We start from the raw sequence: 14260 nt of genomic DNA on the forward strand, positions 1-14260 counted from the left end.
ACTGTGTATTATTATTATTTTAAAGTATATTTATTTATTATAAATATAGTGTATAAGTTAGTTACACCATATAAATTTTTCCTAAAGTTATTTAACCAAATCACAAAAGTATGTGTCTTTACCTCTATATTCACTCAATATTGATGCTATTGTAAAAAAAACTAACTTTTTTTTTTTTTTTTTTTTTTATAATTTGAAAGTCACTATTATCTCCTTCCAATTTATGTGAACCTCTTTGCACGTAGTTTAAGAAAATAATAAAGATTTTTGGAATTTGTGGTCCTAAACAAGTCAAAAAGGGGCTGTGTGATTATAAAAGCTTCTCATCAATGGTAAATTGTAAGTTTAAGCTAAATTGTTTTCAAATTTAGAAAGTGATTATTTTTTCTAAAACGGACCAAAAAGGAAATAATTTGTGGTCCTAAACAAGTCAAAAAGGGGCTGTGAAACTTCTCATCAATGGTAAAATTGTAAGTTTAAGTTAAATAAGGACACATAAACTGAAACGGAGGGAGTATTTTTTTTTCTAAATATCACACAAAATCACTAAACAATTTTTCTTTTAAAAAGTGAGTAAATAATTTTTCATTAAAAAAAGGTAATTTTGTAACATTAGCCAATAAAACAAAGCTGAGTACAGGAAGGTCTAATTCGTTCTTTGTCGGATTAATAATTTATACACCGTATAATCAAACCGCCAGGCCAAGGCTCTCGATAATCCGAAAGGAAATGGCGGAGGAGGAGGAAGAGAGAGCAGTACTGGAAAGGGAGTTGGAGCTTCAGTTGGAAGAGCAGAAAGACGCCCTCCACTCTCTCGCTCAAGCCCTTTCCTCTGATCCTTCAAATCCCGAACTCCTTGAGGTTAGGGTTTTCTCTCCCATTTTAACCCCCCCACCCCACCCCCACCCAACCCCACCTTTTTTTTTTTACAGCCCCCTTCTATGCAATCGTGTTGAGCCCTTAAAAAAAAAACTCTAGGAGTTATGCAACTATATCTTTCAGTTTGCTCAAATTATGAGAAGTTGAATGTATACAATCATCATTCCATCTAATAAAAAGTACTCCCTCTGTTTCAATTTATTTGACATGTTTTGACTGGGTAAGAAATTTAAGAAGAAAAAAAAAAGAAATACTAACTTGTGGTCTTGAATACGTTAAACTTTTGAAACTAGTGGTTTTAAGCATGACATAACATTTGTGTGGTTATAAAAACTTTTCATTAAGTGTAAAATGAGAAGATTAAGTTGATTTTTTCCTAATTTAAAGAGGTGTCATTCTTTTTGGAACGGACTAATAAGGATATAATGTCAATTCTTTTTGAAATGGAGGGAGTAACTATCTAATTGCAAAATCCAGCTTTCAGGGATAACATAAAGGTTTCCAATTTAGTGTGTTTAAGTGCAAGGAGATGCTTGAATATGACTATTTTTTTTTAAACAGGTACATGAGGAGCTTGTTCAGTCTATAAAAGATGCTGAGGAAGGTCTCCTCCACCTAAAACGAGCCAGGTTGTTGCTAGAGGTTGATGCTATACATTGTCCCAAAAAAGAACCTGCTGATGTTAAGGTGGAGCCTCTTGATCCGACAGAGGTTAAAACAGAACCACTAGTGGATGAAGAGTATTCTGTTGGATCAAAATGTAGATTCCGCAGCAATGATGGAAGGTGGTATAATGGCCTAGTTGTGGGGTTGGAGGGTTCTCGTTCTGCCAAAATTTGTTTCCTTAATCCAACATCTGAAAACATGCTGGTGGGTACCCCCTGGTCTTGCTTTTCGTGTGTTCTAAACTTACTTTTCCTATTCTCACTAACATTGGTTTTAAAATGATGTCTCCTTATCGTTCTTAGTGTTTTCGTTGCATCATTTGAATTTTACTTTCTTTCACTTTGATAAAGGAATTGGGTTTCCTCATGAGTCATGGGACATATATAAGGGATGATTGATAAATCCATTATATGTTGTCTAGAGCATTTGGTGTGTTCATTTATTTGATGTTGCTTCTGTAGTCTGTTTAGCAGACTTAAACGACATGCCTGCTTGTTGTGCTCGAGCTTAACCACCAAGCTTATGTATTGCGTATCAACAAAACCATATTCAGTTACTTCTTGTTTACCAACTTTTGCCCATAGGAAGACCAAATTCTGTTCAGCTCTTCTTTAAATTGGTATCTCCCAGAGAAGATCCTGTCTTAGTACTTAAATGCATGGAGCCAAATTTCAATATGAACAAATCTGTCACTTCTTGAATATTCTCAATAGCTGCATTTTGATAGAATACTCAGGATTTAAATAATGTGCAGCTGCATGTAATGGTTGATGCAACTGGCATTCCCATCTTTTATAAGTGATCGTAAAGACATCTTTATACTTTGCACCATTCCCATTGAGTATCTTATTCAATGGCTTCGTTAGCTTTATCGGTAGCATCATAAAAATATAGCCCACAGCAGATTTCTTCTCATTGTGAACCAATCGCAACACCTTTTCCATTATAATGTGATTTCAGTACGAAGGCATCAGTCTGGTGTGAGTTGGGCTAGATAATTTTGAGTTCTTCTCTCTTTTGGTTAGCAACATTCTGCATGGGGATGAAACCCTGTGGGCAAGCAGATTGGACGCCGCAAAACCCACACCACTGAAATACCTCTCACCTAACCACAATATATAAAAAAGAAATTAAAAACTTTTAATGAAGATGAGATCCTCAAAACTTGGAATTCTGAATCCAGCAGAGAACTTTGATGAACTTTTACAGATTTGATGGGATGCATCATGCTTGCTATTCCTGACCATTGAAATTTTTATTTGGAGGCAACAGAATATTCACTTTTCACTATGTTGCACTTCCGTATTTTTTCTCCTCCATATTGCCCCTATTCAAGGATACATATCAAAATTTGAACAATTCTCCAAATTTGGAAGGATGGAGTCATTGGTAAGAGCTTTTGCTTGTTAGTGTATATGGCTCTGACTGGCACAGAAAGCAATGGTACAGACATTGTTATTCAAACTGAGTTTTCTGAATATACATGGATAGATTGATGACTGATGACAATCGTCATAGTTATTTGAACAGAATTTAGTGCAGTTCATTGATCGGACCAAAAGATTAATTAAGCTTTCCACTTTGTGTTAGCATATTTTCCGTCTTTCTATTATCAAAACTTGTGGAACCTAATTCCAATTTGCTTTTTGTTTATCATTCTAATTATAAAAATTTGTCTCCTGTCCTTCATATACCAACATAGTTTGGGCAATTGTTGTGCTAGTCCTAGCAGTTTACTTCCATTCTAAAAAATTGATGTACTCTTGTCTCATTTTGATCTTTTGTGTTTTTCGTGTTCACGGGTAAATCTTAGCACAATCACCTCCATTTCTGGTTGTGGTTGAGAAACAGTGAAGTCTTTTTTATCTCTCTTTTTTATGCAGTCCTTGCTTCTTGAATCTTCTTTTGATTTTCCTAGTCACAAAGTGCATACATTCTAGTCATATCACTTGCTAATGATAGACCACCCTAGTGCAGATGTGCAAGTTCTTTCTACAGCAGCGATGTCGATTTGGTAGTAGTTGCCGCTTATCACACGGTATGTTGGAATGAATAGATCTGGACAGAGATCTTAAAATTGGTTTGACATTCACAGATTTCTTGTGTCTATCATTAGTGGAGAAAATCAGGCTTTTGCTTCCAATTTGATCCTCTAGTCAAATTAAAAATGTATATCCATTTTTTTAAGTAAAAGTAATTTGACTATGTAACATAAAGATCTTTCTCTTGAATGGAGAAATACTGGTCAAGTTTTCTCTGTTAGTGCAAGTCTTGTGATATGCTACGGTCAAATGATCTACATTTTAATGAAACAGGTAGCAATCTTTAAGCACTATTGATTGTAATTTGCTAACAGTTCTTTGCTGCGCTATTAGATGGATGATTATAACATCGAGTTCAATTTACTGCTGTTGCATAGATCAGTGTGTGATCATGTTTGCTGCTTGGCAGTTTGCTGAGCCTCTTAAAACTAAGCTGATGTATAATTATTGATGTTTCAGGTATCAACATTCCAATATCCTCATTAAAGAAGTATATCCCTATGAAATGGGATCCATCACTTGCGGGTTCCAGTATCTGGGCTCTCTCAGATAGCAAAGTTGGCCTTTGGAAAGAAGCTGAACTTGAGTCTTGGGATGAAAAGCTTAATTTGGGTCACGTTGTTTTCCGTGATGATGGAAGTTCTGCTATGCTTGGAGCTGAAAATATTGAACTGTCCGAACTTGCTGTGGCTAGTGATGAAGAAGAGAGTTACTCAGGTTCCGAAGAATCTGATTCTAGTGACTATGAAGATGATAGTTCACAAGGGTTAGGATTTGTTGAAAGCACAGCCCTGCAGCGTGGGGTCCAGACAGAAACGACACTGTTTACGAAGTGGGAGAATCACACACGCGGCATAGCTTCCAGGATGATGGCAAACATGGGGTACCGTGAAGGAATGGGTTTAGGCGCATCTGGACAGGGAATGGTGGATCCTATTCCCGTGAAAGTTCTCCCACGAAAACAATCTCTTGACCATGCTGTTGGAAACCAGAAAGCTGAGGATGAAGACAAGGGTAAGAAAAGAAGTAGGGGCGGTAAGAGGAAACGCGAGAAGAAATTTGCAGCAGCAGCTCGTGCTGCAAAAGAAGAAGAGGAATCAAGACCAGATGTGTTTACTCTTATCAATAATCAGCTTGCGGTGCATGGAGAAACCACTAATAATGGCGCAGTAAAGAGGCAGCAAAGTAAGACAAATAGGGAAGAGAAGAAAGAAGATAGGAGGGCTCTGGTTGCATATGATGATGAGATAAAAGAGTTGAGGATACGAGCTCAGAAACTGGAAGAAATGATGCAGCGGAACAGGAATGAGAAACTGGTTTATGAAGCTGCTATGAGGAAGCTAAATGAAACTCGAAAAGCTATAGCCAGTGCTGAAGCTGCTCATGCTTCTGCATCTAATGCAGTTCATAGCAAGGAAAAAGAAAAGAGATGGCTGAAATTTTAGAGTAAAGCTCAAAACATATCTTGTATAACCTGAATGATTTCAAGGTCTTTCTATTTAGTATATGATGGTTCCGATGAATCATAACTCTTTTAATGGTATTTCTTCTCTTTTTATTTATAAGCCCCTTTTCATATGAGTTCAGTTTACTACTTCGATTATTCTTTAACATGCATATGTTAAGATTTTGATCCCCTGCAATTTGATGTTTAAATATCTAGAATTTCAATGTAGTATGTTCTTGTTTGTTATGGTATCCTTTTTCCTCTTAAGCTTGCTAAGATTATCCTTGTTCTGCCTTTGTTTTTCTTTTAATAAGCGAATGAGAGAGTATTCTCGCTAATAGAACAAACTTACAAATGCTTAATTCAGTACCTTTTACAGCAACTCATGGGGAGTAAGGGAAATAACCAACTACAAACTGTAAAGAAATAGAGTGATCACATAAGGAAAGACCTAGATAGAAGAGTCCGTCGACTCTTTTTAGTTATAGAAGGTTTAAATAAGTATCTGTAGACGTAAAGTAATGCGTTTTAATTTAAGGTGTTCTTTGTTTTTTTTATTGAAGATCTACTCCAATGCCTACCGGAGACAGACTCCTATCTATGCTAACTATCTTTGTTTGATTTTATTTATTATGTTTGCAAATTGCATGTATGGCAAAAACCCTAGTTGAAAATGTTTACTTCTTATGCTAATATAATAATTAAGACTTTTTCATATAAATGTGCTGAAAATGTTGTTCTTTTTTTTTCTTTCTATAGTTGAGATAGTCGCACGTAATGACAGACATATTATTAAAGCACTCTACCATTGTTTCCTTATCCTTGCAATATTTGATTGATCACAATTCTATATATTCCATTGACTATAGAAGTTCCCAAGGAATTCTTTAGAGGAATGTTTCCAATAAAAATTGTTTGTTCTTACATAGGGATCAAAACTGAGAAGAATGAGGAAAAGCTATAAATACACTTGATGCGCAAATCCTGTATAGGAATGGCAACGGGGCGGGGCGGGGTGGGTGCGGGGAGGGTTCTGTTTTAACCCACAAAATTTTAACCCGCCCCGCCGCACCCCGCATAGCATGTTCACCCGCATCCACCCGCCCCACACCTACACCCGCATCCACCAACCCCGCCCGCCCCACTCCACTAAAGTTTTTTCTTTTTTAAACTTTGAATTTTCTGCTCACTATTTAAGTTAGTTAATTATATTTACTTTCATTAAACTAATTCATTTTCCTTCTTATTTGGGATTATATCAAATGGATGTGTTTTAGGATTTCAAATCTGGCTTCATTTAAGACTAGAGGCATCTCAGTTGCTTTAATCGTGTCTTTAAGAATATGCTTTTGAGCTATTAGGACTTTAACCAAAAAAGGAAAAAAGAAAGAAAGAAAATAATTGATGTTGATGAATTACAAAGACAACAAATTAAAAATAACTTTTTTAGAAGAACTGTTGGTGTTTCCTTGTTCCATTGTCAAAGCATACTTGCCATTTTTATCGTCTGCTTTCTAGGGGTGGGGTGTGTTTGAGGGGAGGGGGCTGAATTTTAAAATAACCAGCAATAGGATTTTTCACCAATACAATAATAGAATTTGCGCACCAGCCCCGCCCCCGCAATTTTTTCTTTTTAAAAAATCAACCCGCCCCGCCCCGCATATGTTTAAACCCGCATCCGTACCGCCCCATTGCCATCCCTAATCCTGTAGTCACCCCGACGATTAGATTTGACTATAAAAGAGGTAATTCATCCATTTGAAGATATTAACAACAAAAAACCCCTTTCAGTTATTTGACATACTTAACATAAGATAACAAATTAAGGAATAGGGAACAAAGGATGTCCATATACCTTTGAATTAGTTACTTTATAATAGGGAAAACTATCACTTCATTGGTTATTTTACACTTGAGAATATCAAAAAGCACTTGCTCAAAGTGGAGAAGAAAAATGTTTAACCATTGTATTATATCGCTTCTTCGCATCTGGCAGCTCTAAGCTAAAGATAAGATAAACCAGACCCAGAAAATAAAAAAGAAGAAAGTTTGCAATTCAGTAATCAGTATCAAAATCTTCACTATTATAGTATCCAGTTTCATATCCATAGCATGAATCATCATTATTGTCTCTATATGAGTCATCATCTTCACCATACGCATTCTCCTGTTCAAGATCATGGAACCCAATATTCAGGTTATCAGCTGAATCACCATTAGCGCAAGCCTTAGGTTCCAATCGTCCTAGCTCTGCCTCTTCAGAAACTTGATTCTGCAGCACCATTCAACAACCATGTAAGTGCATAAGAACTTGTTAAGTCCACTTCTGCCACGGTCAGAAGGAGTTGGTGTCCAGCATACATGTTCCTCACTAGTATGTATTCATGGTTCTTGATAAGAAGCAACTTGAAATGTAGCCGGAAATAGTTAAGAGTATATTATGCGCTGAAAGAGGTTTTCATCTTTTTTAATCTAGGTGGAGGGTAGAGGTACGCAAAACAGAGTTACCAAGTAAGCTTCCCACTTTGCATAGCCCCCCCCNNCACTAGCCCCCCCCCCCTACCCCTCCCCCCCTCCCCTCCCTCTTTCTCTTTTCTTTTTCAGAAAAATCATAATTTCCATCTTTCAGATCCTATGACATGATAATATGTGGATTAAGCACATCACTGGATGTTCTAACTAAAGCTCAAGAAGAGAGCACTAGAAAGGCATAGCAATTATTGCAAAAAGGTAAAAAGAAAGAGATACCAAATCGTCAGTCAGCTTCTGCAAAGCATCATAATTTATTTTCGAACTTGTTCTCTGCAAATATTTGAATCGTATTTAGGTAAAATTAGCACATTATACCATCTAAAATACGTAACATGAGCAAAAAGGATGTTTAGCTGAAAAAATGCGCACCTTGTTCTCAACTCTTTCTGTTGTTTTAGCAGATCTCTTTGCACGGACATCTTTTTTACCTCCAGTTTCCTGTTTTCGTTTCTTCCCCTGTAATTTATCATCACTCTGAGAAAGAAAAAGGTTGAGTAATTTGTGGTACAACGTCACGTAGATGGGTGGTTAGTAGATCAAGAGAAGAGTTGTACATTTAAGAAGTAAGACAGACTAAATTACTTCTCTTTATCTAATGAAAGATGGAAAGGAGAGAGTAAAGTCATTGATCAAGAAATGTGCATCACATGACAGATCTCGTTGACTGTCATTCCTTTTCCTTTTTCTTTCATTTACACTGGAAAAATTGAGTTCATTAGATACTTATTCCTATCTCATGAGTCTCTATTTCTCTAACGAATGGAGAGGGTAGGATGACATCACTGCATAAGAATAAACTGTCAGCAACCTAAGTTAGGCTAAGCACCTTTGAGCCTATCTCTCACTGGGACAGGGAGGTTCTTGGTCCTTTCCCCAATTTATAACATTAGCACATTAATAGACTTATATGAAGATCTAGCCATACGCATATATTATTATGTACAGCTAGCTAATATCGGTTTTAGAGGCATTTCACTTCAAAAACTTCCAGTCTTCAGTGTGACATAATCACATAAGTCCTTTGACAGTAAGAGAGGAATCTAATTTATGAACGAGTCTAATCAAACACCCAAAAGGTGGAAGACAAGGGGGGAGACAGGAAGGTGGAAGACAACCAGAAAGGAGAAAAATAACGAGGATAATGCATATGTATGAAATGATAAGTCAGGACACCACAACAAGAAATAAACAGAAACTCTATTGTTTTATCTTATATATAGCACTTGAACGAGCAGAAAGGCATTAGTTTTTACAAAAAGTGGCGATTACTTCAACCAAAATTCTCTAGAGCTAAACTACCATGTAGCAGAGTAGATGGAAGAAAGGCAATACCTTCGAAAACTCTTGATTCATTTTTTCCCATAAGATTTTCTTGTAATGCATCTCCTTCTTGTTATTGAGATATCCAACAACCTTTGCCACATCCAAAAGTTAAAAAATGTGATTACAAGATGTCCATAAGCACAGAACTAACACAGACATTGACTTGAACTGCCATTAGACATTGGAAGTACCTCGAAGTCATCAATGTCGGATAGATTTTCTGCATCATCTGCAGCTATATGTTCTCTCTTATCAAAATCCTGAAATTTAGTCCTACCACCTGACTCACCAAGAAATAGTTTGAAATGGAATTTAACTCATCCATCAATGTATAAACGATGTCAAATATTTAACAATACAACAAGGGTACTACCGCCGAAGTTTTTCACAAGTTCTGCAACCAAATTATGTTTGACTTCGGATGCTTCCACCGCCTAAAGACCAAAAAGCAAAAATGTCATTTTTCCGATGAAAGAGTTGTGGAACACATTCTAACATTACATTTCAATATAACAGACCAGAAAATAAGAAAGACATTCTGATTGAGGACCATTTTAATAATTTAGCAGTTAGATATAAGAATGAGTACCAAATACATTTCCTTGCTTTATAAGGACCTCGATGCCATTTGGATCAGATATGCAAGTCTCCGAACACAACTAGAACCTACCGACCAATCCAAAGTATCAACCTTATTCCCTGGTTTCTGCCTATGAACTACCAGAAAGAGTATGCTACAAAGAATTTGGAGTCCAGTACAGTCCAAGAGGTACATACCAACCAATCTCAGACTCACAAAAACATATGGTATATAGGAACACCTCACTGGATTACTGCAGAACCCCTTTGTGAGAAGTTCCCATAGACTATTAGCCAAAGCTAGAAGATCATGGCTCAGGGGGCAGTATCCAAAATTGGGCCACATGCTATGCATAGATAATAAGACAAGGACACTAATAATGTATCTTAATATTTCTGAACATGCAATTGATGCTCAGCATATCCTAAAGCAGAACTTACGCAAATGAATTGCATTTTCCAGATTAAGGAAGGATTCAGCAGAATATAAAACAAACTATCCCTTGAAAAGCAATACAAATTTCTGCTGGATAATACGGGGAGCGTGACATTGATTTCAAATGGACATCATGAATTTCAACAGCTAGATTTTCGATTTACAGAAAAGCTTGTGGAATTGTGCACTCTCTTTCTAATGAAAGAACAGAGGCACGAAACATCCTTATTATAGAGACTCTTTTTGTTTCCAATTTCAATGATCGTCATTGTAAATTCTCAGACTTTTTTTTTTCAATTTCAGTGATGTCAAGAGGTCTTTGGAGCAACGGTAAGGGGTTGTCTCCATGTAACCTATAGGTCACGGGTAAGAGCCGTGGAATCAGGCATTGATGTTTGTGTTAGGGTGGGCTGCCTACATCAAACCCTCTTGGGGGTGGCCCTTCCCAAAACCTTGCATGAAGGTCGGGATGCTTCGTGCACCAGACTGCCCTTTATAACAATGATTTCTAGTATTATATAATCATTCTAGTTAACCCCCCCCCCCCCCCCCTCCTCCCCCAACAATTTCGATGATGTCATTGCAAATTCTAAAAACTAAATTACAGGACGGCATGGAGTACGACTCCAAAGGCTATTCCATCTTTAACCCTGTAACATTTTTTTTCTCCTTCTGTCTAAGTGGTAGGATTATTCCTAATATTAAAACGAACAAACCACCGCTCTCTAGCATGGGGAGAATAGCATAAAAGGTTTGACACAAACTCAAGGGGATTAAAACTGAAATTTCTTGGCCTCCACCAGTTAACCATTACGCCACTGCTTCACCGCAAATGTTATAACACTAACAGAAAAAATACTTCTACCGTAACTTTGAACTCAACGATATTATTAGAAAATATAAACAAAAGAAACGGACTACATATATGAGAAAAATAATAATGCAATAATCTGTACATACAAAAAGAAACAAATAAAACTTTCGATGAAGGCATACCCTTTGTTCTTTAGGTTTGCCAATGTCGGCGGGTCTCCGTGTGATGGCCATTGCCTTTTCAAGGCTTTCTCTAATTTGAATCAGTGGGAGATTTATAGAAAAAGGTATGAAGCGTTTGCCGACTCGACTCGATTCGGGGTTTTACGTCTCATCTTACCCGAGCCCGAGCCCGAAATCGAACCGACCTGTTTATTCTTTTCAAATCAAGATCCCTATTTATTTTTTTTTTTATTTTTTTTTTGGTTTCCCACTCGGTGTCTGGTACCCGCATTGGAGCGCGACTATATCCGAATTCGCGCCGCGTAGGACCCCATTTTGGAGAAGCGCTCCCTACCAAGCATTTTTCCATACCCAGGGCTCGAACCCGAGACCTCTGGTTAAGGAAGGAGCAGTCACATCCACTGCACCACATCCTTTAGTGGTCCCTATTTAGTTAAACTGCGAAAATGCAAGTGGATTTTCGCATATGATTTTGGACATATCCCTTGAATTTTTAATTATGTCTCATTGTTTACCGTGAAAATGGTAATAACAATTAAATTTGTTGATGGGACTCTAAAAATACGTGATCTATTTTTATGCTAGTTGTGAAGCAGTTGATGCTCTGTGTGTGAAGTTTAAGAATGAGATGCGAGCTAAAATAGAGTTATATTCGGACCGGTGGGTTAGCCGTTCAGGGCCTCGAGCTAGTCGATTTGGGGCCTCAAGGTCGATTCCCGAGCTCGGGCTCGAGCTATTAGGGGCAGTTGGGGAAGGGCTAACAGACACAACAATATTAAAGGAGGCTCTTTATGGCCAATGATAAGCAATAAATGAAGAACAAGTATGAAGATAGCAAGTAAGAGCAACAATATCGAGAAAGTATGTTAGAGAGAAAAGAGAGAGAGAGAGTTATTATTTATCTTGCGTAGAATAGTTGGAGCAACATCAGTCCTCTAAAAAATAGTAAAATTCCCCTTTATATAGAGGAGGGAACCTTATATGGTACGACATACATGAATTGTAAAGATATGGAGATGGGACAGCTAGATGCGACACCTTGATCTGGGTTCACGGTAGGCCGGTTAGGCCTTGTCAAACTTGGCCGCGTGTCTTGGGAACTCCCACTTTTACTCTAGCCTCGACCGATATTCTCTTCAGGCCGGGTGTCGATGAGCTCCGAGGAATAAGACTCGAGCGCATCTTTGCAGCCTCGAGGCTTCGAGGTGATCTTCCGGAACGCCTTAATGACGGGAAATCGGACCCTCCGATTTTGCCGTATACAGATAGTCTCCGTGTTTCCTAGAACAAAATGATAGAAAACGATTTTGATGCCCAACTCTTCGGGTTCCCTGCGACGATGTCATACCGGTGATGCAACCTATGACGTGAGCCTTCACGGTAACCGGGATATCCCATGGACTTGTCTTTTCGGTACCATTCAATGCACTGTCGATTCTCGTTCTTCAAAAGTGACAGTACCGCCGTCGATTCAGTTTTCAAGAACGCATTGATTGCGCCTGCCGATCCATCTTTCAAAGGCATCGATGGCCGTGTGATCTCCCCCTATAAATGGGGGCATTCTGGCACTAGTTCTTCATCTAAATACCCTTCTCTGTTCGTTCATCACTTTCTTCTCACCATCTTCCTTTATTGTTAACCACCATGTTAGGGTTCACGGCCTTAAGGTTGTATGGCAGCATTCTTATCAGCTGTGTGGTGGCCTCCTGCCTGAGCTTCCCTTCGTCGAGCGGGATCACACCATTTTTGTCGTTGCTGTTGTTATTGTTATGACTGCTACTACTATCGTTATTGGCTCGAGGCGATGAGACAGTGGTGGCCGGCTTCTTCCGTTTGGAAAGGCATTCGGACTCTATATCGCTGCTCGGGAGAGCGTTCGGATTATACACTGCTGACTCTCCTACCCTGGCCTAGTGTGGCACTTCATTCCTTGGGTTTTTTCCCAAGGGATAAAATGGCACTATCGGCCGTCGAGACTGGGGTCCGCCGGATCTTCAACCTTTGGCTTCGGCGGGCTATGTCTCTTTTTTCTGCCTCTTCTGCGTCCTCCCTCTTTCCTCTTCTTCATCTTCTCCCTTGGAGATATTATTCCGAGGTATTGAGCTGGGAACCTAGAGGAGGTGGCGGTCGAAGGTATCACCTTCAAGGACGCAAGCTCGAGGAGGCGGCGCTTCAGGGATGTTGCTACCGAAGATGGACCTTCGAGGGTAGACTAGGTTTTAGGTTTTTACTTCATGTATTCCCTTTTTGCTTCTTTGCTTCTGTGTAGGGACCCTTTGTAAGCCTTTGTAATCATATGTAAGGACCCCTCGAGGGCCGTTGTAAGCAAATTTTTATAAATATAAAGATATTTCTTTTACTTCGGCCTTTGATGCTTGCCATATTCTTTTATGTTTGTGGGGATTCTGCATGTATGCCTCTGCTGATGATTGCCAATATCTAACTCGGGTGCGAGTATTCTTCTCGGTCTTTGGTTGATATAAACGGCTACTCTCTGAGCCCGCCGTCGTTCCTCGGACCAAGCCCGAATTGGTCCGATTGACTTGGGCCATCGGGACTGTCGAGTCACGTAAAATAGTGCCTCGAACCTTGGAATTTTTGGAGAGCGGTTTTTGAGTGGGGGTTATCTTTATGCATCTGAAGACTTGCTTTGAGTTTGGCGTAGATAACCTTTTAAGACATTGTAGATAGGTCCCAGATGAGGGGTTACCCAGATTTAGGCGGTGTCCTGAGGTCGGGCCTTTATGGGTGGAGCTCGAAATGCTCGTTCTTCATCTTGAGGGGAATCTTTGAGATCGGATACCATCTTGAGCTCTATAATGGTGCTGAAGGCTTCCTGGAGCCTAACTTCTTGTTGATGGAGGTCCTCGAGGTCGGTTACCACCTCGGGACTAGAGATGATGCCATTGTCTTCTTTAAGCCTAACTTCTTTTCGATGGAGGTCCTCGAGGTCGGGGACCACCTCGGGACTGGAGATAGCGCCGTTGGCTTCTTAAAGCCTAACTTCTTTTCGATGGAGGTCCTCGAGGTCGGTTACCACCTCGGGACTGGAGATAGCGCCGTTGGCTTCTTAAAGCCTAACTTTTGTTCGATGGTAGTCCTCGAGGTCGGGTACCACCTCGGGACTCCCATCGAAGTCATTGGCCTCCCGGGGCCTATCTTGGGCAGGCGGACCATTGGTGTTTCCAAATATATATGGGGTTGCTTCCGCTTCTTGGGAGATCCCACTTTTTTAGATAGCTATCCTTTCATTTCGGCGTCGAGCCCTTCTTTACCTTAGCACCAGAGTGTCTGAGTCGGTTACCGCTTTAGCTCTCTAGTTTGGTCATAACCATGACTGCAACTTCGGGGTTTGCCTGG

General features: G+C 39.2%; 2 protein-coding genes across 3 annotated transcripts; one reads left to right on the forward strand and one right to left on the reverse strand.

Annotated features, from left to right (window-relative positions):
- Window positions 1-652: 652 nt before the first annotated feature.
- LOC109206734 (zinc finger CCCH domain-containing protein 18) lies at window positions 653-5168 on the forward strand. The gene is made up of 4 exons (XM_019369589.1): window positions 653-861; window positions 1441-1749; window positions 3523-3583; window positions 4047-5168. The coding sequence occupies exons 1-4, from the start codon at window positions 730-732 to the stop codon at window positions 5030-5032; spliced, it is 1488 nt and encodes a 495-aa protein (XP_019225134.1). The 5' UTR covers window positions 653-729; the 3' UTR covers window positions 5033-5168.
- A 1718-nt stretch (window positions 5169-6886) lies between these two features.
- LOC109206735 (transcription factor IIIB 90 kDa subunit) lies at window positions 6887-11075 on the reverse strand. 2 transcript variants are annotated; one of them, XM_019369592.1, is made up of 7 exons: window positions 10901-11075; window positions 9263-9323; window positions 9081-9169; window positions 8899-8979; window positions 7936-8022; window positions 7783-7836; window positions 6887-7306 (listed from the first exon to the last, which is right to left on the reverse strand). In XM_019369592.1, the coding sequence occupies exons 1-7, from the start codon at window positions 10949-10951 to the stop codon at window positions 7091-7093; spliced, it is 639 nt and encodes a 212-aa protein (XP_019225137.1). In that variant the 5' UTR covers window positions 10952-11075; the 3' UTR covers window positions 6887-7090. The 2 variants fall into 2 exon arrangements, with proteins under 2 accessions (XP_019225137.1, XP_019225135.1); XM_019369590.1 differs by having other exon boundaries at window positions 7936-8040; window positions 10901-11073.
- Window positions 11076-14260: the final 3185 nt, after the last annotated feature.

The sequence above is a fragment of the Nicotiana attenuata genome, unplaced genomic scaffold, assembly GCF_001879085.1.
Source record: "Nicotiana attenuata strain UT unplaced genomic scaffold, NIATTr2, whole genome shotgun sequence".
NCBI lineage: Eukaryota > Viridiplantae > Streptophyta > Magnoliopsida > Solanales > Solanaceae > Nicotiana > Nicotiana attenuata.

What these genes read in the sequence shown, in the direction of transcription:
- LOC109206734 (XM_019369589.1), top strand. Translation starts at nt 730, where the DNA reads ATGGCGGAGGAGGAGGAAGAGAGAGCAGTACTGGAAAGGGAGTTGGAG. An exon ending in CAACATCTGAAAACATGCTG is followed by an intron (nt 1,750 to 3,522) that starts GTGGGTACCCCC and finishes ACCCTAGTGCAG; the next exon opens with ATGTGCAAGTTCTTTCTACA. An exon ending in TAGTTGCCGCTTATCACACG is followed by an intron (nt 3,584 to 4,046) that starts GTATGTTGGAAT and finishes TTGATGTTTCAG; the next exon opens with GTATCAACATTCCAATATCC.
- LOC109206735 (XM_019369590.1), bottom strand. Translation starts at nt 10,951, where the DNA reads ATGGCCATCACACGGAGACCCGCCGACATTGGCAAACCTAAAGAACAA. An exon ending in CCGACATTGATGACTTCGAG is followed by an intron (nt 8,980 to 9,080) that starts GTACTTCCAATG and finishes GATGTGGCAAAG; the next exon opens with GTTGTTGGATATCTCAATAA. An exon ending in AGAAGCTGACTGACGATTTG is followed by an intron (nt 7,307 to 7,782) that starts GTATCTCTTTCT and finishes ATGGTGCTGCAG; the next exon opens with AATCAAGTTTCTGAAGAGGC.